General features: G+C 36.3%; 1 protein-coding gene across 1 annotated transcript; it reads left to right on the plus strand.

Annotated features, from left to right (window-relative positions):
- Nucleotides 1–756: 756 nt before the first annotated feature.
- On the plus strand, nt 757–21,825 carry LOC108915913 (transcription initiation factor TFIID subunit 5). Its single transcript, XM_018722064.2, has 4 exons — nt 757–960; nt 1,014–1,133; nt 1,184–1,340; nt 21,697–21,825. Exons 1-4 carry the CDS (start codon nt 761–763, stop codon nt 21,823–21,825), a joined length of 606 nt encoding a protein of 201 aa, XP_018577580.1. The 5' UTR covers nt 757–760.
- The last annotated feature ends 163 nt before the right edge of the window (nt 21,826–21,988 follow it).

Below are 21,988 nucleotides of genomic sequence, written 5' to 3' on the forward strand. Positions count from 1 at the left end.
GTAATATTGTTAGTATCATTTTTTTTGTGAACATATTGCGATAATGTCACGTTTCCTATAGAAGCTATGTCCTGTTGTTCTTTAAAATACCAAAAACAATTAGTGAGAAAATTATATTATATTCTCGGGCTACTCGCTTGGCTGCTAAGAGGGAAAAACAGAGAGGCAAATCAATTCATTTTTACATTTTATTATATAAAACACATACTTACACCACTGAGGGGTTGCTTTTCATGTGGAGGACAAAATTGTGAACTGGCTCTCAAAGTGGCTCCGGACTGGCCCCTGATTCACCAAGTTTCCGCGGTTTAAATATTCGTTACCAAATGCATTAGAATTAAACAACCGGTAGAAGAATCGGGAATAATGACTGAGTCAGTCCACCATTTTATAAAGAGAGTGAGCGAGATGGACATCAGTTCATCAAGGTCAGTTCAATATGCATTCAATTTACAACTGGACACTTCGTTGCTTTTAAATCTATTGTGTAATACTGACATGTAATTGATTCCAATTATATTTATAAACTTTGTTCTATGAATTGAGTTAAATAAATATTTGTACCAAAGGTATTTTTTGTGAAAATCTACTAAAGAAATATATGTCCAAATAAAGTCATGCCATATATTCATACATATTTATCTTTCAAAGTTTTGACTATAGTTACAGAATGATTATTTAAATTTAATTATATTACTCTTCCTCTGTCTAAAGTACTTATAGTTGACAATATTAAATTTTTTATTTCTCAGATAATAAAATGAAAGTATATTATGGTATACCGAAAGTGCCTGATATACAAACTCTAGCTGCGCCTGTTGAAGAAGAGGAAGAAGTGGGTGATCAAGACAATCCAGATAAACCAAAAAAAAAGAAAACAAAAAAGGACCCTTTGTTTTCAAAAAAAACAAAATCGGATCCTAATGCACCTCCAAGTGATAGAATTCCAGTTCCTGATTTGTAAGTTAAAATTGTTGTATGAGTTATTTGTGTTTTACAAATGTTTCTTTTAGGAAAGACAATGATAAAATTGAAAAAGTAAAAGCGTTGAGAGAAGCATCGAAAAGGATATCTTTGGGATCGGAATTATTACCTTCCTGTTGTTGTTATACACTTTTAAATGCAAGTTATTCGTAAGCAAAACTATTATTTTATTTTTTGGTTATTATATTTATTATTTTAGAGTTTGTTGTGCTGAGATTTCAGAGGACTCAAGTATGCTTGCCGTAGGATTTAATGATTCCATTATAAAAGTATGGACATTGGTACCCCAAAAACTAAAAGCAATGAAATCTGCAGATCAACTTGAGGACGTTAATATAGAAGCTGATGATGTTCTGGTAGGTCACTTAGTAAATTCTAACTAGATATTAAAGGTACTTTTCAATTAAAAAAAAAAACAAAAATCCTAAACTTTTACAAAAGTCTATGCTGGTACTGCCCTAATATAGTTAACAATTAACTTATTAAAATGATTAATAATTAAAACTTTAGTTCTTAACATATATCTTCTTAAATATTAGTTCTTAACTTCTTCTAGATCTTTCTATATATCATCATATACAAGGTGTAACTGAAATAAGTACCTATTCAAAATTTCTGAGCTTGTAAAACAAGTCGAAAAATGACGAAAACTTTAGTACAATTTTTGTCAGTGGCGGCTCCTAAGGGAGCTACGCTCTCCTAAAGGGGTAACCTCGGAAACAGTTTTTAATGCGTAACATCCAAATGGCTCGACATTGTCACGAAATTTTGGTGGGATATTAACCTTGACGCATTTAATGAACTCAATGTGGAGCACAAACTATACCTTAACCTATTTTCTTTGGACAACAGGTTACGTGCGTGCATTACGGCAAACGGCGGACATTTTGAAAGTTGAATCTAGTCTGTCTTCTTGACTAGGGCACATTTTCTGCTAAAGAAATTAAGATATTTGGTTAATTTGTTAAACTAAACTAAATAGTTTAAATCTGTTAAAATGTTACGTAAATGTTTCAGCCGCTTCTTACAATAGTTTAATAAATAATCTCATATGTATCTATTTTTTAGCTTTTATTTATATCACCATATTTTTATTTGTTACTATTAAGAGTGTTAAAAATATTTGACATTTCTGTTAACTGTCAGACTAGTTGTTTTCCCCATGGCACACTGCAATTAATTTATTTTACTATGTAATGGTAGTTGGATTTGGTGCTCGTTGGGAATGATTGAAATCGATTTTACTGGAAAACGGCACATCCTAGTAAAATTTAACAAGAGGACCTTTTTTATGTTAAACACTTCAAATTTCAATATTTTCGAGTCAGGAACTAGAAAAAATTGACTACAAAAAAGATATGATTAAATTTGTCCCTGGGTCCTGCATTTTCTCACGCCCCTGTAGCAAATTTTGAAAAGTATTTTATGAGACTTATTAAGCACGTCAAGGTTAATATCTCACCAAAATTCCGTGACTTAATGTCGAGCCGTTTGGATGTTACGCATTAAAAACTGTTTCCGAGGTTACCCCTTTAGGAGGGCGTAGCTCCCTTACGAGCCGCCACTGACAAAAATTGTACTAAAGTTTTCGTAATTTTTCGACTTGTTTTACAAGCTCAGAAATTTTGTATACTTATTTCAGTTACACCTTGTATACAAGCTGTTACAAATTCGCTCTCACTACAAGGATCTCGGAAACGGTAAGAGGTACGAAGTAGCTTAAATGGGGGCAAAGTTGCGTAATCAGGGGACCAACATTATGCCTCTAAAAAATCAAGGCTAACATGATTAGTTTTCGAAATATTTGTAAAAAAACGAAATTTTGGAAATCCGTTTTTGTTTCAGTTCAGCCTTGTTTGAGGTGATACTGAAAAAAGAACAACACTTTCTCATGGCCACTTTTTGCCCTCTATCGAATGGCATAATCAATTTTTGTATGTAACGTTTCGTTTCTCCAGGACCATCATCAACTTAATTTTTTTAAATACGACCCTAGAAATTTTATTACATTTTTTGCAAGCCTTCATGACCCCCAATACTGTACTGCAGGTTCAGACGTTTTGTCTCAAAAAATTCATCTTCAGTGTATTCATTCCAAATTTATCTAAATTTTTTATTTAGATTTCTTTGTTTATTGAATTATCGTACATTGTAAGTGTCGTTAGACTCTGTGAAATCCGCCTAGTTATTTAAACTATTACCACCACACGTTACAATAAAACACTTATTATTATTAACTATTACCATCACTTGGTCATACATAACTCAATAAGCTGTTGCGTCAAAATTAAAACATTACAATTTTAATTTTATTGTGACAAATTAATTCTTAAAAATGCATATGGACAACCAAAACGTCAACTGAATATTATTCTTTAAAAAATTTCAGTAAATGTTCAAAAACATTTTCGTTTTGGCAAAGGTTAAAAATGAAGATCAGCGTAATATTATCGGAATTTATTATATCTGTAACCGCAAATTTGTAAGAGCATGTCAGATGTAATTGTATGAATATCCTGAAAAAAATAGGTCGAAATTTGTTTGAATTTTGAGCACTCGAGAAGCCTAGAAATAACTATGGACACAAGAATAAAACTCTAATAATGTTTTATTTTAATGCGTGGTGGTAATAATTTAAATAACTAGATGGATTTCACAGGGTCTAACGACACTTACAGTGTACGATAATTCAATAAACAAAGAAATCTAAATAAATTTGGAATGAATCCACTGAAGATGAAATTTTCGATACAAATCGTCTGAATTTGGTTCGGGTTGAGGCAGTACAGCATTGGGGGTCATGATGGCTTGCAAAAAATGTAATAAAATTTCTAGGGTAATATTTAAAAAAATGAAGTTGATGATGGTCCTGGAGAGACGAAACGCTACATACAAAAATTTATTATGCCAATCGATAGAGGACAAAAAGTGGCCATGAGAAAGTGTTCTTCTTTTTCAATATCACCTCAAATAAGGCTGAAATTAAACAAAAACGAATTTCCAAAATTTCGGTTTTTTTCAAATATTTCGAAAACTAATCATGTTAACCTTGATTTTTTAGAGGCATAAAGTTGGTCCCCTGGTTACGCAACTTTGCACCCATTTAAGCTACTTCGTACTTCTTATCGTTTCAGAGATCCCTGTAGTGAGAAGAGACTTTGTAACAGCCTGTATATACAGGGTGTCTCACGGTGACGGCCCGTTAGAATTATTTCAGACTACTTCGATTTGAATTTTGAAAATTTGGGATATCGGATTTTCGGGCGTGCCCTTCTCAACTAAAATAATAGCCTCCACCTAACGCTTCTGGTTATACCGGAAGTCGCCATCAACTTGCTTATTTTAAATGGAACACCTTATATATTATTGCAATTTTGGATTCTACATGTTATTTTAGATGGACTTTTATGAAGTTTCCCTATTCCTAAAATTAATCGTTTTTGAGATATTTAATTTAAAAAAAAAATGGAGAGAAACAGTGACTAGCTTCAAACCATGTGTATTTTATAGTAAGAAAAATAAAGCAACAATATTTATAGGGGAAATAGCTAGACCCCTAAGCTTCCCATCCATACTTTCAAAGTGGCTTAATTCCATACAGCCCCTACGAGGTAGAGTCTGGTTGAGCGGTTTTTTTACATCGTATCCCTAGTAGGCAGAATCCACGGACATTTTCTAGCTGACATAATAATTAGTGTAATTAAAAATATCGGAATATATTTCCCAATCTACTGTGTCCTCAGTCTCTTTGATGGGCCAGGCTGTGACTCAGGATCTGGTTGAGCTTCCGATATTGAATTGTTGAGGAAAGATGGAGAATGAAGTGGCGTCATTGTTGGCAGTTCATCTTCAAAATCATTCTCCTCGATCAATTTTGATATCTCCATTATGTTGCTGCATGTCTCCCCAGAACAATTCAGGCACACTGTAGAACATTTAAGGCCTGCCTTCCGACATCCACACATTGCTCCACAGTTTCCTTTTACATCGACAGGATATCAACTTTAGAAGCTCAGGGGGTGCTGGAGGTTTTGAACTTTGAAGAGGCATCAATATTTGTCCATTCTTTTTCCAGACCCAGTCTTGAGGGTCGTTGTAATTCCCGAGCCACGACTGGACCTGATGATAGACTCGGAGGCTGTGCAAGCGGGCTGTGTCTTGTGTTGGAGGAAGTGAAGACAAATTAAATGTATTCTTTGTCACTAACTTGGCGAATCGTTTATATCTAAGACTGTCAAGAGAATCATCATCTTTATTGCCACCATATAAAGAGATGAAAAAACGTTCGCCAACGGCAGTGAGCAAAGTAGGGTCGACTCTCTCATTGAGGAATAACGCTGTTCCACTAGCTAACTCAGGACGTGTCTCTAGGGTTGTGAGAAATTTAATTTTACCGATGTTGTAAGCTGCTTAAGTCCTGTCACATCCTGAGAAGGCATGGAGAAACAACAGATTATCCACAATGACGTCACCGTACATAAAACTTGACGGACAATATAATTGTTCGGCTCTACGTCCTTTTGATTGTTTAAAAAAAATACATTTGAATGTGTTCTTCCAAATGCCGTGAGCAAGACAAGAATGTTGATATCTTCGGCGACAGTAGTGACTGAGTCGAACGATTGCGATGCAGCAAGAGCGGAGCGAACGATGAGGGTATCTGCATCTGATTCTGCTTGGTCGACACTGAAACCCACCTCTTGTCCACAAAACTCAAAATACTTTTCACAATTAGCACAACTGGAAGAAAACTTTGAAGGACACCTCCTATGCTTAATCATTCATATTAATATATACTTACTAGTACTGGAGAATAGTGTAAGTTTCGCATCGCTGTAAAACCCTAATAAATAAATCAAATTTGAAAAGTTTGTAATGGAAATTATTCCTTGAAAACCCCTCTATCAAAATGCTTTGATGTATTTTTTTTTTGTAAAATTACCAGAAAACGCCCAAAAAAAAAATCGTTCCCAAATTTTTATCTATTTTCGTTAATAACTTTGTTATTTTTGGTTCTACGACTAAAAGTTGTAGAGAATTTAATTTGCAACAAAAAATGTATTTACAAATTTTCTGTGCGACGAATAGTTTGCCTGATATAGTAAGTAGTAGTATAAAAACCATTCGCAGTGTACACGTTGGATAGATGAGCGGCGGATGCGATGGAATAAACCAGGGTTGTTACGTATTTTTTCAGCGGCATCTTCGATACGATTCCGCAACTGCTCTACATTCTCTACCTCGGTGTGATACACGACAGATTTCATATAACCCCATATACAAAAGTCCATAGGATTATGGGCCCACATCTCCCTATCCACCGATTGGGACATTGATCGTCTAAAAATCCACGGACATCGCGAGCAAAATGGGCCGGATCTCCTCGTGCATATACCACATATCCCGCAGCATCTGAAGGGGAAGATTTTCAAACAATTCTACTAAAAATTTAAAGTAACGCGGCCCATTCAGATGTTCAGGTAGAAAATGCAGCCCAATTAAACGATCGCCATATACTCCTGTCCATACATTGACACCAAATCTCCTCTGAAAGCTAAACCGACGAGTAGTGTGCGGGTTTTCATCTGAAGCCAGATAGGGTGCCGTGGCCAACGAGAATGCCACGGCTGCAAACAACGTATTCGTAGTATTTTGAGCTCCTGAATCTAAAAAACTTGGTCGCAAAGCCTGAAAATGGTGAGTTTAATTGTTATCAACAAATTAAATGTTTAAATGGCTGTAAAAAGTTTTTATTTTTATAGCTAGTAAACGGAACCCTATCTGGCTACTAGACCAATACGAACTGTAGTAGGATCGTATTCCATGCAAAGTAGAGCAAAAAGTTGTCGGTCTTTTATCAAAGGAAAATTGAATGTAATGAATAGGGATGATTGTTTTCCAATGTACTATTATTACAATTTATCATTTTAATATTATTAACGTTTTATAATTTATTATGTTAAATAATGCACAGTTTTAGTAGGTATTTCAATTTATTATTCAATATGCAGTTGCGTATTACCAAGTTTACATAATAAATGTAAACTTTAGTGTAAATATAAACTTTGGTGTAACCTAGGTAGATACTTATTGTTTTTGAGAAAGTAATATGTTTTTTACCTGTTTAAAATGCCAGCACGAGTAAAGCAGCGTTCATCCGTCCAGCGCACTTTGTTTTAAAAATAAAAATAAAGTTAGCGTCTGCTGCACTTCGATTTAGGAACCCACTGCAAAATTCAAGACGATTGGGGAAATCAGCTGGTTGAACTTTTTGAAAATGGTACGGGTTGAGTGAATTCTCGCGCAATATCCGCCAAACTTTGGTTTGTGATATCTCCAGTCGCCTTGAAATTGTTCTTGTGGAATTAGTAGGCTCGACTAAATTTAATACAGCCTCTATCACATTTAAGTCATTTTGTCGATGTCCTGCACGTTCGCTGCGTGGTATCGTATGATAGATGCAGTTGGAAAAATGCGGAAGGTATGGAAGGTGGTACATCTGAATAAACGCTTTAAATGGTTTTGTAATGTATTTTGTATATTCGGGTATTTAGTAGTGTGCCGACTTTTTTTATTTGATAAGATACGGTGTGCCTACAAACAGGTAACTACCTCTGCTTTAATTATTTTCTTTGAACGAAAGTTGACTTCGAGAAGTCAGGCTTGTTAAAACATTCTGTACTAAGTGAATACAATTGTTAAAATTATTTATAATAAAATGCAGCATGCTCCTTTATTTACTTGAATATGTTTAACAGTAGATGTGGACCACACATTATGATGTGAATTTGGCAACGTTGTTCGCTTCAGCCGACAACTGTTCGTGACATTACGTTACAAAATTTTCTGAGCATCCGAGCATCTGCCAGGGCCGCCCACATAGTTATGGGTTGATTTCCTTCATTTTCAAAAGTCGAGTAAAAAATGTTTTTCCGATTTGAATCACCCTGTATACTAATTTGTTTTTTTTCTTCGTGCCTTTTGAAAATATTTGTTAATTACTACTATACTTCGGTTTCTTTCTGAATTTTAAGTATTTATTGGCGTTTTTTTTAGTACTGATATAGTTCGGTATTGTATTTACGGTTTTAGTATGATTTTACATATGTGCATATGTTTGAAATTTTAGATTGTTTATTGTGTGGTACTGTTATTGGTATTTATTTTCGTAAACGCTATACCCAAGTCAGAGCTCGCTTCGCTTATTGTTATTTGGGCGGTGATTTCTGTTTTATGATTATTTTAGTTACATTAGTTGTAAAGTAGTCACGCACGAAACTTTTTATAACTTGTAGTATACAGGGTGTTTATATTTTGGCACTCTTCTTGATAGTCAGTTAGTATTTTAAATTAAATATTTCATTTAGCGCAGTAGCAAAATAGTTCTTCTTGTTTGTGCACTGCATTTTGGCAACTCCTAAGATGGACATTAACCGATTTAAGAAAGATGAATTAATTTTTGAATTAACTGTACACGGAGTCACTTGTGATAATACGAAAACTGTAGATGAACTACGTACTTGTTTGAGACCTTTGTTGAAATTAGAAAAAGAAAATACGTCAATAAATTACCCTGAGTATAGTCTAAATGTAGATGATGAATTAAAGATAATTCGTAGTAAAAATCAAGAGCTACATGCATTATTAAGTAAGTTGTCCGGTGTTTTTAAGCAGATTCCAGAAGTAATTAGAAACAGATTACACCATATTCTGCATCGTATTGATATAATGCCCACTAATTCGTTGACCCCTGATCAAAGTCAACAACGTTCTGATTATTATTTGTCTAGTAGTTTAGCATTATTAGATTATCTTGATAATTTAAGGCCAACCAGTGCTTCTGTAGGTTTAGGGTCAGTGTTCTGCGAACGTGAAATCAGTTAATGGATCTGATGATGAAAGCCTCGATGATGATGCTGCTACTTCGGTGCTTAATTCTGCCCGTTTCCTCCTTCTTTTCAATTTGTTCAAAAATGGAATTTAAAATTTTCTGGTGATCCTAGAGGTATGTCTGTGCATAATTTTCTAGAAAGAGTTCAAGAGCTTAGAGTAGCTCGGAATATTAGTGTACAACAGCTTTTTGAATCTGCTATAGATCTTTTTGAGGGTAAAGCTCTCCTCTGGTTTCGTTCAAACCTGTATCGAATTTCTAGTTGGGATGAGTTGCGTCGCTTATTAGTTAGACATAATGAACCTCCTGATTATAAGGATCGACTATTTGATTTGAAATTTTGTCTCATACTCAGGATCCTTCTGAAAGTTTCATTGACAATTTTTCTTGTATGCTTTCAATATTTCGTCGTTATGGTACAGTTTCAGAAGATGTGCAATTAAGACGGACTACAAAAAATTTAGCTCCATTTTATACTATGCAACTTCCTGTCAATTCGTTGTCTGAACTTGAGGATGAATGTCTCAAGTTGGAGAAGAAAAGTATAGAGCCGATAACTATTGTCCACCTGCTAGGAAAAGAAACCATTATGTTGATTTCGCATTTGTCGGTACTCAACATTTTGCATCTATGTCGAGTAACACAGAATTGAATCAGGTTCGTAGTCGTTCCAATCTTAAGTGTTATGGTTGCGGTCAACTAGGCCACGGATTCCGAAATTGTTTTGCAGCTCGTAGAGTTTTCTGTTTTAAATGTGGTAAAGTAGGTGTTACCGTTAGAAGGTGTGCTAATTTTACTATTACGGGAAACGATCCCGGGAGGCTAGTAGGTCGTCCAGTTCCTCCCTCGAATAATTTATCGAACAACCATCTTAGTAGTAATGATAGCGTCCATATTTGGAAGTTTCCGTGTTGGGTTGTCCCATGGTCGATTTGTTAGATTCTGGTGCTTCTAGACCTTTAGTAGGCAGTTCCGGTTATGAAATTTTAAGACGTTTTGGCTTAGTCATGAAACCTACTGAGATTACTTGTACTGTTGTTAACGGTGAGACTTTAGTGAGTTTAGGTTACATTTCGACTCCTATTTATTTAATGGATGACTCGAATCATAGATATCTTGGTAATTCCCGAATTATCTCATCGGCATATTTTAGGTGTAGATTTTTGGTTGTCTATGGATATTATTCCCAATCTTAAGCAGAGAATTGGGCATTTTCCGAATTTGATCCGATGGTTAGAATAAATAGTGTTCAGAGTAGTTCTTCGTTAAACCCTTCACAGAAGGAAGCTCTTGATGCACTGGTTGCAAAGAACAAACAGTTAATGACAACTTCAAAAGGTCGAACTCATCTTGCGCAACAAGAGATTGAACTTATTCCTGGTACCAAGCCTATTAAGCAACTATATTACGCTGTTTCTCCAGCTAAGCAACAAGCTATAGACGATGAGATTAAGAAAATAAATGCTAGAGGATGATATAGAGCGTTGTAAAAGTCCATGGTCTTCACCTGTTTGTCTAATAAAGAAGAAAGATGATACTAATCGTTTCTGTGTAGACTATAGACAGCTTAATGCTGTAACTCGTAAATATATGCTTATCAATTGCCTCTGATTGCTTCTATTTTGGATAGATTACGAGATTGTAAATATCTCAGTAGCCTAGATATTGCAGTGCATATTTCCAGGACCCCGTCGCCGAATCATCTAGAGATTATACTGCATTTACGGTTCCGAATAGACTATCGCCTCAAGGTTATGCCGTTTGGTTTGACTAACGCACCGGCGACCTGGCAACGTCTTATAGATTCAGTTTTACGTGGTGTGACTTGAAATCTTCCTCGGTTATGGTTTACTTAGACGATGTTATAATTATTTCTCAGGATTTCGATTCCCATCTTGAAGCTTTGGATACTGTATTCTCTCTTTTACATGCTGCAGGTCTGGTGGTTAATTTTGGAAAGTATCAGTTTTGCCGTCCCGAACTCCAGTATTTAGGTTATGTTGTGGATGAATTAGGATTACGTCCAAATTCCGAAAAGGTGCAGCCTATTTTAGATATTCTCGTTCCTCGTAACGTTAGAAAAGTCCGACGTTTCTTAGGTACCACCTATTATTATCGCAGGTTCGTCCCTAACTTTTCAACCATTGTTGCTCTTTTCATCTCACCAAGATAAACGTCAAATGGTGTTGGACTCCCGAATATGAAAAATCCTTCCGAACTCTTCAAGAATCTTTGGTTAAGGCCCCTATTCTGACTTGTCCCGATTTTAAACGGACCTTTTACATTCATACCGAAGTTTCAACCTATGGAATTGGCCATATCGTATTTGTTTCGTTCTCTGACTAGTCAAGAACAGAAATATAACGCGGTGGAAAAAGAACTGATTTCTATTATTTGGTGCTTGGAAAAATTGCGACATTATTTGGAGGGTTTTCATTTCAAGGTAATCACTGATTGTCATTCCTTGCTGTGGTTACATCGGTTGAAAGATCCCCAAGGGCGTTTAGCTCGTTGGGCGTTGCGGTTGCAACCATTCGATTTTGAGGTCATTCATCTTAAGGGCTTGGAACATGCTGTTCCAGATTTTCTCTCTCATGCCGTTCTAGATATCAATGTTTTACAAATGGGCTCATCTGAGGTAAACAATTTGGAAACAACCGATAAATGGTACCTCAAAATGTTAGAATGTGTCCGACGTGAACCTTACCGTTATCCTTTGTGGCGAATTGGTGATGATTCTCGATTGTATAAGTATGTGCGTCCTAAATACGCAAACCTCGGTCTTCCTGCAGTCGATGGCGGTTAGTAGTTCCCAGAGAAAAACGGCTTGAAACAATGCGATCTCTGCATGATGCCCCTAATTGTGGTCATGCTGGTGTCTATAAAATCGTGTCCCGCATTTCCGATAAGTATTACTGGCCAAAGCTTAGGTCGGATGTTTCTAAATATATTCGGCGTTGCGAAGTTTGTGTTCGAATCGAACCACTTCAAAAACCTCCTTCAGGCCATATGTTGAGTAAAACTCCAACAGCTACCCGACCTTGGTAGTTAGTTCTAATTTGATAGGTCCATTACCTCGTACTGCAAAAGGTTATTCGTATATTTTGGTCGTGTGTAATTGCTTTAGTAAGCTTGTTATATTATTCCCTTTACGATCCGCTATGCAAGCATTGTCGTGAGATCTATTGAAGATCACGTCATCCTAATGTTTGGTGCCTCTCGGACCATAATTGTTGATAATGGCGTCCAGTTTAAAAGTAAATTGTTTCAGACGATGGCTAAGAAGTACAATAGTAATATTGCATATACAGGGTGTCCGGTAAGTACCTCCTAATCTCTCGGGAGTGTATAGGGGAGGTCAAAATAAAACTAGTCCTTCCTATAATTTTTTTTCCTAATGTGCCCCCTAACGGAGTTATGGGGGGTCAAAGGGGTACCTAGAAATTAACGTTTAGGGTTATAACTTTGAAACCACCCTGTATATTTTAATAAAATTTTCGTACGTTGTATTACACATGGAGCTCTACGATTTGATGCTAAAATCAACTTTTTGCTATTATCAGGTGTCCAGAAACGGACTGGCCCTATCACAATTTTTCTCAAAATTTTGACAGAAGTAATTTTATCAAACTGAAAATATTATTATTAGATACTCTGAAGGTTTTTCTTTAAAAATGGTACTCTTTATTTATTTCGAAAAAATGAACGGTTTGCGAGATAAATCGGTTTTGAAAAAAATTGGTAACAAAAACAACAATTAAAATTTATTTTTTTTACATATTATTTCATGCATTTAATTTCTTTAACTTTATCAAGTCCAGAAATCTTTGAACGGGTTGGCTATACTTTATGAGCAAGTAGTGACCAATTAAAAATAACATTTGAAAAATAACTTACTTACAAGACATGCAACAAAGAACATTCAACAATGAACAAAGGTACCTAAATGTTACTTCGGTAGATGTTCAAAATGAGCACCCCGTACTTCAATGCACTTTCTAATCCTACGAATGTTTTCCCGGTGCACTTGAAATAATATTCCGTGATTATTGCGGAGATGGTCACAGTTCTGTGTTAGCCTCAGCAGAAGTTCCTCTCTACTATTTACGGGTGTTGAATAAACGTTATTTTTTAAATGACCCCACAGAAAAAAGTCTAATGGGTTTAGGTCGGGCGACCTAGGTGGCCATAATACAGGTCCGCCTCGACCTATCCATCGATCACCAAAAACATTCGTCAGATGTTGACGTACTAAACGATCAAAGTGGGGTGGTGCACCGTCATGCATGTACCACATTTCAGTTCTTATTTGAAGGGGCACTTCTTCTAACAAAATATTTAGATTTTCCTCTAAAAATTGCAAATAAAGAGCACCATTAAGTCTTTGCTCCAGAATAAATGGACCAATCAAATGATTCCCGATAATGCCAGCCCACACATTCACCATAAACCTTTGTTGGTAGCGAGTTTGAACTAAAGCGTGAGGGTTTTCTTCATCCCAGACATGTAGATTATGCGAATTAATTATGCCGTCTCTTGTAAAACCTGCTTCATCGGTGAACAAAATAGATGTACCAAAATTATGATTCCGAATATGATGCTGTAAAAACCAATTGGCGTATTGAAGTCTTTTTGGATAATCATCTGGAGACATAGCATGTACTTTTTGGATGTGGTACGGGTAAAGCAATTGTTCTTTCAGAGTTTCATGTACAGCCCATTTTGTAACATTGTTTTGCGCCGCAAGCTTCCTTATGCTATTTGAAGGATTATTAGCAACGTCTTCCAATATTTGTTCCTCTACATGAGGGTCTCGTACTCTCCTCGGGGCTCCTGCTCCACCACGGCGTGGCAAAAAGCTTCCTAAATAAAGGATTCGGAAGAAATTAGTTTCACTAACGTTTTTCACTATTTTTTTTTACCTGTTTCTCTTAAACTACGATCAACTCTTTCAAAAGTTTTTGGACTCGGCAAATGTCGACCCGGAAACCTTTCCTCATAAAGTCTTCTTGCCTCCACGGAGTTGCATAATGCTTCCCCATAAATTAGGTGCATATCAGCATATTCTGCACAGGAATATTCTTCCATTTTTAAATGTTATTTCTAACGGCTTAAAACGAATACCACAATAAAATTGAATTTTTATTCTGTCACGCGCCTTTGACAAGTACTTTAAAATCAACAGGGTCTAACAACGAAAACAATAGAAAAGAACTCCATGGAGACAAGAGCAATAATAATTTGTAGATGTATTTTGGTCATAGATGTTGATTTTACAAGAAACGGCATTATTCATTCCCTTAATTCACCACCAGTAAATGTTTATGGTGAATCTGTAGGCTGGCACTAGCGGGAATGATTTTATTGTAAAAAAATAAATTTTAATTGTTGTTGTATTTGTTACCAATTTTTTTCAAAACCGATTTATCTCGCAAACCGTTCATTTTTTCGAAATAAATAAAGAGTACCATTTTTAAAGAAAAACCTTCAGAGTATCTAATAATAATATTTTCAGTTTGATAAAATTACTTCTGTCAAAATTTTGAGAAAAATTGTGATAGGGCCAGTCCGTTTCTGGACACCTGATAATAGCAAAAAGTTGATTTTAGCATCAAATCGTAGAGCTCCATGTGTAATACAACGTACGAAAATTTTATTAAAATATACAGGGTGGTTTCAAAGTTATAACCCTAAACGTTAATTTCTAGGTACCCCATTGACCCCCCATAACTCCGTTAGGGGGCACATTAGGAAAAAAATTATAGGAAGGACTAGTTTTATTTTGACCTCCCCTACACACTCCCGAGAGATTAGGAGGTACTTACCGGACACCCTGTATAGCTACAATCATCCTCAGTGTAATCCCACGGAAAGAGTCAATCGTGTGATAAAGACTATGTTACTATACTGCTATACTACTACTGTATATGTATCGGAAAATCATCGAATTTGGGATCAATATTTGTATTCGATTGGCTTTGCCATATGTTCTTCAAGGCATGAAGTTACTGGACTTACTCCCAATTTTGTCAATTTTGGACGTGAAGTCTCGCTGGATGATAAGTGCGAAGATTATGTTCCTGCTGATTCTGAGGTCCCTACGATGGATGCGGAGGCTCACAAATTAGCTTTCGGCTAGCTTTTCAAGGATGTCCAGACTAGATTGTCTAAGGTCTGCAAGCAAAGTCGTCAACGCTACAACCTCCGACGACGTAATAAAACGTTCTGTTTATATCAAAGGGTGTGGAGACGAAACTATGTGCTCTCCGATCCGTCTAAGCAGTTTGCAGCCAAGTTGGCCCCTAAATTTGTTGGTCCCTTCACTATCTCAAACGTCGTATCACCATGGGCGTATGAACTTACAGATTCAGCTGATAAACGTTCGGTGTGGCATATTAAAGACCTGAAATCGCATAAGCCGGATAGTAGTTCCGATTCGGATTCGGACTAGTTACATGTTTTGATGTCGTGATCGCCTCGGAATCGTGTAGTTGAGCTTAGGTTAGCGTTTGTTTGTTTACTTGCTTTGGTATTTTTGGAAGTTGAAGTAGTTGAAGTCTGCTTAAACTATTGAGTGGGTACTATTGTTGATACTGTTACTACCACCATTGTAACAGTATTATGCAGAACAACAACATCTGTATCCAGTAGAAGGTTAGGGCTGGAACCCCTAATTCTCAATGCTGGAAGGAGCCAGCCGCGAATCAAATCTCTTGAGTGAATGTGATTGCGACCGATATGTGTGTATGGTTTTCTTGTTTGGTTTTCTTGTAGAGAATTTGTTCTTTTTAAGCGTGTTCTTCTGTTCATTTCTCGTACCTTAGTAAGGCAGAGTTGCTTCTTGTGTGAGGATTTAATGGCAAGAGAAATGTTGTGTGGCATATTTTAGTTGTGATTAGAGTTTTGCTTGTGGTCAAGTTGCGTCACATCTCCTTGTGGTTGGATACACGTTACACGCTATGATCGAGTCGTGCGAATGTAAGATCTATTTTTCTGAGTTTTGGTTTCCCATTCTTGTCTTTTTTCCAGTTTTCAATCGACTACATGATGAGAGGATCCCAAAGCTCCAGCCTCAATTCTGAAGTTAGTCCTTCCTTTTCCTTTATGTTGCGTTTTGTATTATTTAAACGAAGTTGCTTATTGGTGTGGCCTTTTAGAGTATAAACTCCCTGATTTATTTCAGTTCGGTCCGAGGGTAACGAGGGTATTTCAGAGAAGACACATTAATGAGTAATGGGTTAGTTCCTAATTCCAGTGCCTCTTTCTCTAGAATTGATCTGCTGTGACGGTTGCGTTCTCCATGTAGATTGAAGAGAACAGGTAGTAATTCCTGAGCTACCTTTATATTGAAGTTAGGAATTTTATTTTTGCTATCGCTTTTGTTTCCTTTCGTTTCCATTACGTTTATATCTTTGTCATAATTTTTTTGATTGCCTTGTCTCCCTTCAGGTGACAATTTTAGCTTTTCCAGGGCTATACCTGGGCACATACCGCCTTCAGCGAGTAGTTTTGGTTTAAGGGCGCCATATTCTTGAAATAGTGTTTTCCACAAAGACAAATAATATAAGTAATTTAATAACTGAATAATTTGAAGCTTATCAAATAACGGGAATGTTATGTCATGACATCAGTGTATTTTTAAAGACGTCGCAGTAAAACGAATAAACAGGTGCAAAAAAACATCAAACCATCAAGGTTTTAGATACTGAAATTTACGAAAATACCAACTTATTTATATATTACTCCACATGTAAATATTCTTATAACATATACAGAGTATCGACTGCTCCTTGAATCCCTTGAAAACCTTGAAAACTCCTTGAATGGATTTAATCTACTTGAAATACTTGAAATCTCCTTGAATCGAACTAATGATCCTTGAAAAAATTTTTTCGCAATTATTTTATTTAATTACAATTTTTAATGAATTTAATTATTTTTCTCCGTATGTTATGTTGAATCCGAAAATTGTTAAAATTCGGATTCAACCGGCTTTAGAAGTTTTAGTCGGGCGTAACCACTTTGGTGAACTTATTGCTGAAGAAATTGAAAAGGATTACCTTTATAGAAAATGACGCTGTAAAAAAAGAATTATTAAAGTTGGATGAGAAAAAACATCAGCTAGATGAATTTTTTATGAAACTATGTGCTGAGCAAAAAATATCTGCGAATTTTGTCGAATTTGTAAAACGAATATTAGTATTTTTCACGGAAATGCTGCTGTAGAACGCAATTTTTCTTTCAACAAAGAATTCCTAGTTGAGAATCTACAAGAACAAAGTCTTATATCTCAAAGATCTGTACATGATTTTATTATTGTTAATAATAACGGTGATGTAAAAAATATTAAAATAACTAAACCAATGATTGCCGCTTTTAAATCCTCTTCTGCAAATCGAAAACAAGCTTTACAAGACAAAAGAGAAAATGAAAGTGAAGAAAAAAAAAAGAAAAAGAAAATTGGTTGAAGAAGCAGCAGATTTAAAATTGAGAAAAAAAGAATTAGAAATGATAATAAGTGAAAATCAGAAATATGTAATACAATATGACCAAAAAATTAAAGAGAGATAAACAATTAAGAAAATAATTCTTATTTTAGAAATTACTTAAATATTTTAATTTTGTTTAATTTTTATAGTTCTCAAAACCAATTTAATATAATTTTGTAACGATTATTGTAATAAAATTTTTATTTCAGATATTGTATTGTTATTTTTGTTTAATAAATATAATTAAATTCCTTCAATATAATATAATTTTAATGTATGTTGTAAGTGTAAAAATTATGATGATCAATTTTACTTAGATATCCCATATCCCGTTTAAATTGTCAATTTTTCAGTTTAGTCATTTTATCTTTAGAATTATAAAGTTTTACAATTATTCTATTTTAATGCGATACTTAATAATCGCTCGTATGCGTTCGAGTTTAAATTTTTAAAGAGAATCAGAGAGATGGTCAGTTAGATGTGTAATTTTTTTATCTGTCGTGAACGCGGAGCGCACCTTCATCTTCAAGTTAATAACTGTATTTTGAGTAAAGAAAATGAAAAATTTCGAGTAAATTAACGTCGATAGCTTTTACAAAAAGTGTTTACCCTAGAAAAAATTACCTCCTTAAAAATGAATTAAAATCAACCCTTGAACACCTTGAAAACTCCTTGAATCCGAAAAAAAAAAATTAGTAGACACTGCATATAGTTGCTTAGTCCTACATATAAAATTGTTTACTTTTATTTACAAGTATGTGAAAATTATTCTTAAAATGTGGGGTTAGGATAACAGCAAAGGTATGTTTTACAAACGCTTTTTTTTAAGTTATTATTTTATTTGAGTAAATTTAAACAGTAACAATGAATAAACAGAACATCAAGGATTTTATTTTTGGGCTTACTTTTGTTCTACACGTTATATTTTTCAAGATTTCAGTACATTTGACTATTTCTCGGCCAGGGATATGGCCACCTTAATACAGACCCTATCGTACCTTTAGTTGATTAGTGTATTACTGTCTTTATCGTGCATTGAAAATTCTATGGAATTTTCACATTTGAAGTTGAGGGGGGGTTGTCACAGTTTTATTTTGCCTTTATACAACTATTAATTAAGACACGACTAATGCGGTTGTTAGTATGCAACCAGTTACACTATCAGGTGCTGCACAGGCTGCAGGTCTTATTTCGTAAAGATTGTCAATAGACTGTCAAAAGTCGGTCGATTTTGGGAACTTTGCTTTGAGGCTGTTTTTAAACGTATGGTGAAATATAGTTTTATTTTAAACATCCTTTGAGGGATTTATCACCTGCGTTGAAGAAAGTGATTCTTCAGTTTTGTGGATTGTTTTGTGGATAGAATTTTGGTGTTTTGTGGAGAATTATTTCCAGTTTCTGGGTTTCTTTTACACGACAGCGAGGTTGCGAGGAATGCAGTCCTTTTGCCTGACGTTATGTGGATTCTGTTTGTCCTGTCATTGGATTAACTGCATTTTTGACCGAAAGCCTGTCCGATTTGGCATTTAAAGGAAAAAAACCCTTAGTAAAAAGGTAAAGATTTTCGCCATTTTATACTCACTTCGCATGCTTACTCGTACTGTATAGCTATTACAACCGTATTTCAATACAGGATTTTTTCTCTCCGAAGTGAAGTTTTCTTCTCCCTGCGAACTTCCTTGTCTTTCGCTAGGCACACATGAGATTGCCTCTTGTCCAGTGGCGTGCCCGTTGTTTTCGTCTTGGTGAGGATTATCTCGGAGCTAGGAGATCAGTTATCATCCATTTGGCTACGCTTTTCCTCTCAGCTTGGTCGGACGGGCTCCTAGGGCTTCTTGCCTTCGTCAACTGTTGAGGCCTCCGTTGGAACTTTACCACTGCACAGTAGATACCGTGACAACCATTCAGTTTAACTGATTAGTAGTAGTTAGTAGTGTTAGTAACATTTAGTAGTTAAGTCTGTATTTGTTTATCCGATTCTTTTTCATAACGTGTGTTGTAAGTTCGGGAAATATACCGGGTGTACATGATTAGCTTTACCGCTCAGGCACGACCTGTGTGTTATAGTGAGTTGACCTCACGTCCAGATACATTCTTTTATTGTTCATATATTTTGTGCGAATCTGTTTAGGCATAAGTTAACATATGTAGTCACCCATTTACTGTCAACCACTTGTAGCTACAACTGGGGAAGGGTGCACTGCCATAAGTGGAGCGTCACTCCATTTATTATTATAGACCATACTGCAGCGACCTTCAGTCGTCTCTCTCTAATTGTAGAATTATACCACCTGCAATACTACCCAGTGAATATACCTAGTGTTATTAAAAGATCGGAGTTTCATTGCACCTTAGTCTAAGGAGGAATACTCCTGATCTAACTCTCAGCTCTTATTTGTGTCTCCTTTGTTTCGTGTGTGACAGTTAGACTTCTCCCTGAGCAATTTAACGACCCTGAGGATTTTTACCAACTTGGAGCTAGTCCGCACTAGGTCGTTTGGGCTGATCTTAGTGGGAACTGAGTTTTTTTGCAACCTACTATTGCTCATACCTCGGTCAGAGGGTGTGGTAGCAGTAGCCTCTGAAATAATTCTAATGGGCCGTCATCGTGAGACACCCTGTATATATACACATCTACAAATTTTGGTGTTATACAGAGTGTTTTTAAGACTTACAACTACAAAATTGATGTATGGTGATAATATCGGTTCATAACTTTTTTCTATTTCGGGCAATAAAGACAATTATTTGATAGGTGATACAATTTGGATGTTTTTGGATCTCTTGTAGAATTTTGATTAATTTTGGTACAAAAATATATTTTTTAAATGTCTACATTATCTTGCCACCCATATTACAATACTTAACAAAGTGCTAGTAGTCATTGATTTTGTAGGTTGACTGTAATTTCAGTTTGATCTTTAAGTCATTGTATCTGCCAATTCTTAATGAGTGTTTATTACGATATGATATACTTGTTAGAAACACGGCGGTTTTCACCCCCCGATTAAAACACATAATTTCAACAATATGTTTATTCCATCAAACGACAGAGTTGTCTCTTGTTTATTAGCTATGTCGGGACTCTGGTGACTCCCGTGACTGACTCCCGTGCTCGCTGACCCCGCGGACAGCGCTCCTTCGGCTGACCTCGACTGCTCGCGCATTCCGAAAGGGGTTCTGGCCGACTCAGTAATAGCGACGTAGTGGATGACATCCCTCTTTAATAATTAGCATCTAACGCGGCCATCCTGCTTATGGGGCGTTCTCACACCAGGAAAAGTTATGTAAACGGTATAAACTGAGAACACTGAATACAATAGTGAACAGCATTCAGCTCTGTGTTTTGATTTCTTAGTCCAAACAAACCGATATCACATTGCTGCACTATTTTGTTACGAGGTATTTGGGACTACCTCAAGATTGACCTTAAAACATTAAGAATCATCATCAATTTTTAATCATTACATGTTATGTGTAGTCTAGAGATGAACAATTTTATCGCCTATTATTTTCTTTATAGCAGAGTTGAACGGTGTTTTATTTTTAATTACTGTCGGTACTACGGTACTGCCACACTTTCTCTCTCTCTTTTTTCCATTTTTTTTAAGAAGTTCAGAGGTATACTCGACGCAAGATAAAGGTTTCCAACCTAAAAGGCATACTACTTTTAAAGGGGCGAGCCGGTGGACTATTAATGTACTGTATTTGTCGTAATACAAGCTTCCGAGCGTTTTCAAAATTCACCCATCTTTCCAATCTGGCTGGAAACTACGATGAAATACGTCTCTACAACCTCCAAGTATGATATAGGTCACGTCAGACTTAAACCAAGAGCTCCCTATGCTTCACTATGCATTCTGGCACGCGCAAGACTAAAGCTGGATTTTACGCATCTTTCCATTTTCTAAGCAATTAATCGTTCCCGGCGACCTACGACGTTCTGGATAGACTCGTTAGGACCACCGCAACCCAATTCGATCGAAACAACGTCGAAAAGGAACATATCTCCGATGGATCGGCCGCTAGAGCCGATAATGTACGAAATTTCACAACCTTTCCATATTTTCGAGGCGCCACCACTCGCTAATGGTTCCCGGCGACCTTCGACGTTCTGGACGGTCTCATTCTAACCGCCTCCATTCAATTCGACCGAATCAGCCTCCAAAGGGGCAGAATTTCCACTGGATTCGCCGCCAGGGGCCGGCAAAGCCATAAAATCAACGATCTTCCTAATTGCCATCCCGAAGCCGCTCCAGAGATGGCCAGGAGCCCGGAGCTGTTCGTCGACACACCTAACAGGCGACCACTAAAGAAAAAACTCATTTTTAGATCCCAAACATGCACACCCCGAGCCAAAACCAAGCGCGACCCGGAGCCGACGAGGACAATTTTTCTGACACCCTTTCTGCGGAGCCATGTCGGTTCCACCGCCAAAAGAAGGGGAGATTGGTCGTCTAATCCAAATGTGACTGAACGTCGACTTTGGGCAGTTGCAGTCTATCAGGTGGGTCTGGATCCCCACTCAGTGTGTGCACACGCGAAGTCTTTGAACTTTCATAGCTGCGAAGCTTTAATCCATAAAGTATTGTAACAAATGTTCCTTACTCCGCTGTATCTCCAT

This window comes from Anoplophora glabripennis, unplaced genomic scaffold (genome assembly GCF_000390285.2).
Source record: "Anoplophora glabripennis isolate ALB-LARVAE unplaced genomic scaffold, Agla_2.0 scaffold1489, whole genome shotgun sequence".
Lineage (NCBI taxonomy): Eukaryota > Metazoa > Arthropoda > Insecta > Coleoptera > Cerambycidae > Anoplophora > Anoplophora glabripennis.

What these genes read in the sequence shown, in the direction of transcription:
- LOC108915913 (XM_018722064.2), top strand. Translation starts at nt 761, where the DNA reads ATGAAAGTATATTATGGTATACCGAAAGTGCCTGATATACAAACTCTA. An exon ending in AGAATTCCAGTTCCTGATTT is followed by an intron (nt 961 to 1,013) that starts GTAAGTTAAAAT and finishes TGTTTCTTTTAG; the next exon opens with GAAAGACAATGATAAAATTG. An exon ending in CTTTTAAATGCAAGTTATTC is followed by an intron (nt 1,134 to 1,183) that starts GTAAGCAAAACT and finishes TTATTATTTTAG; the next exon opens with AGTTTGTTGTGCTGAGATTT.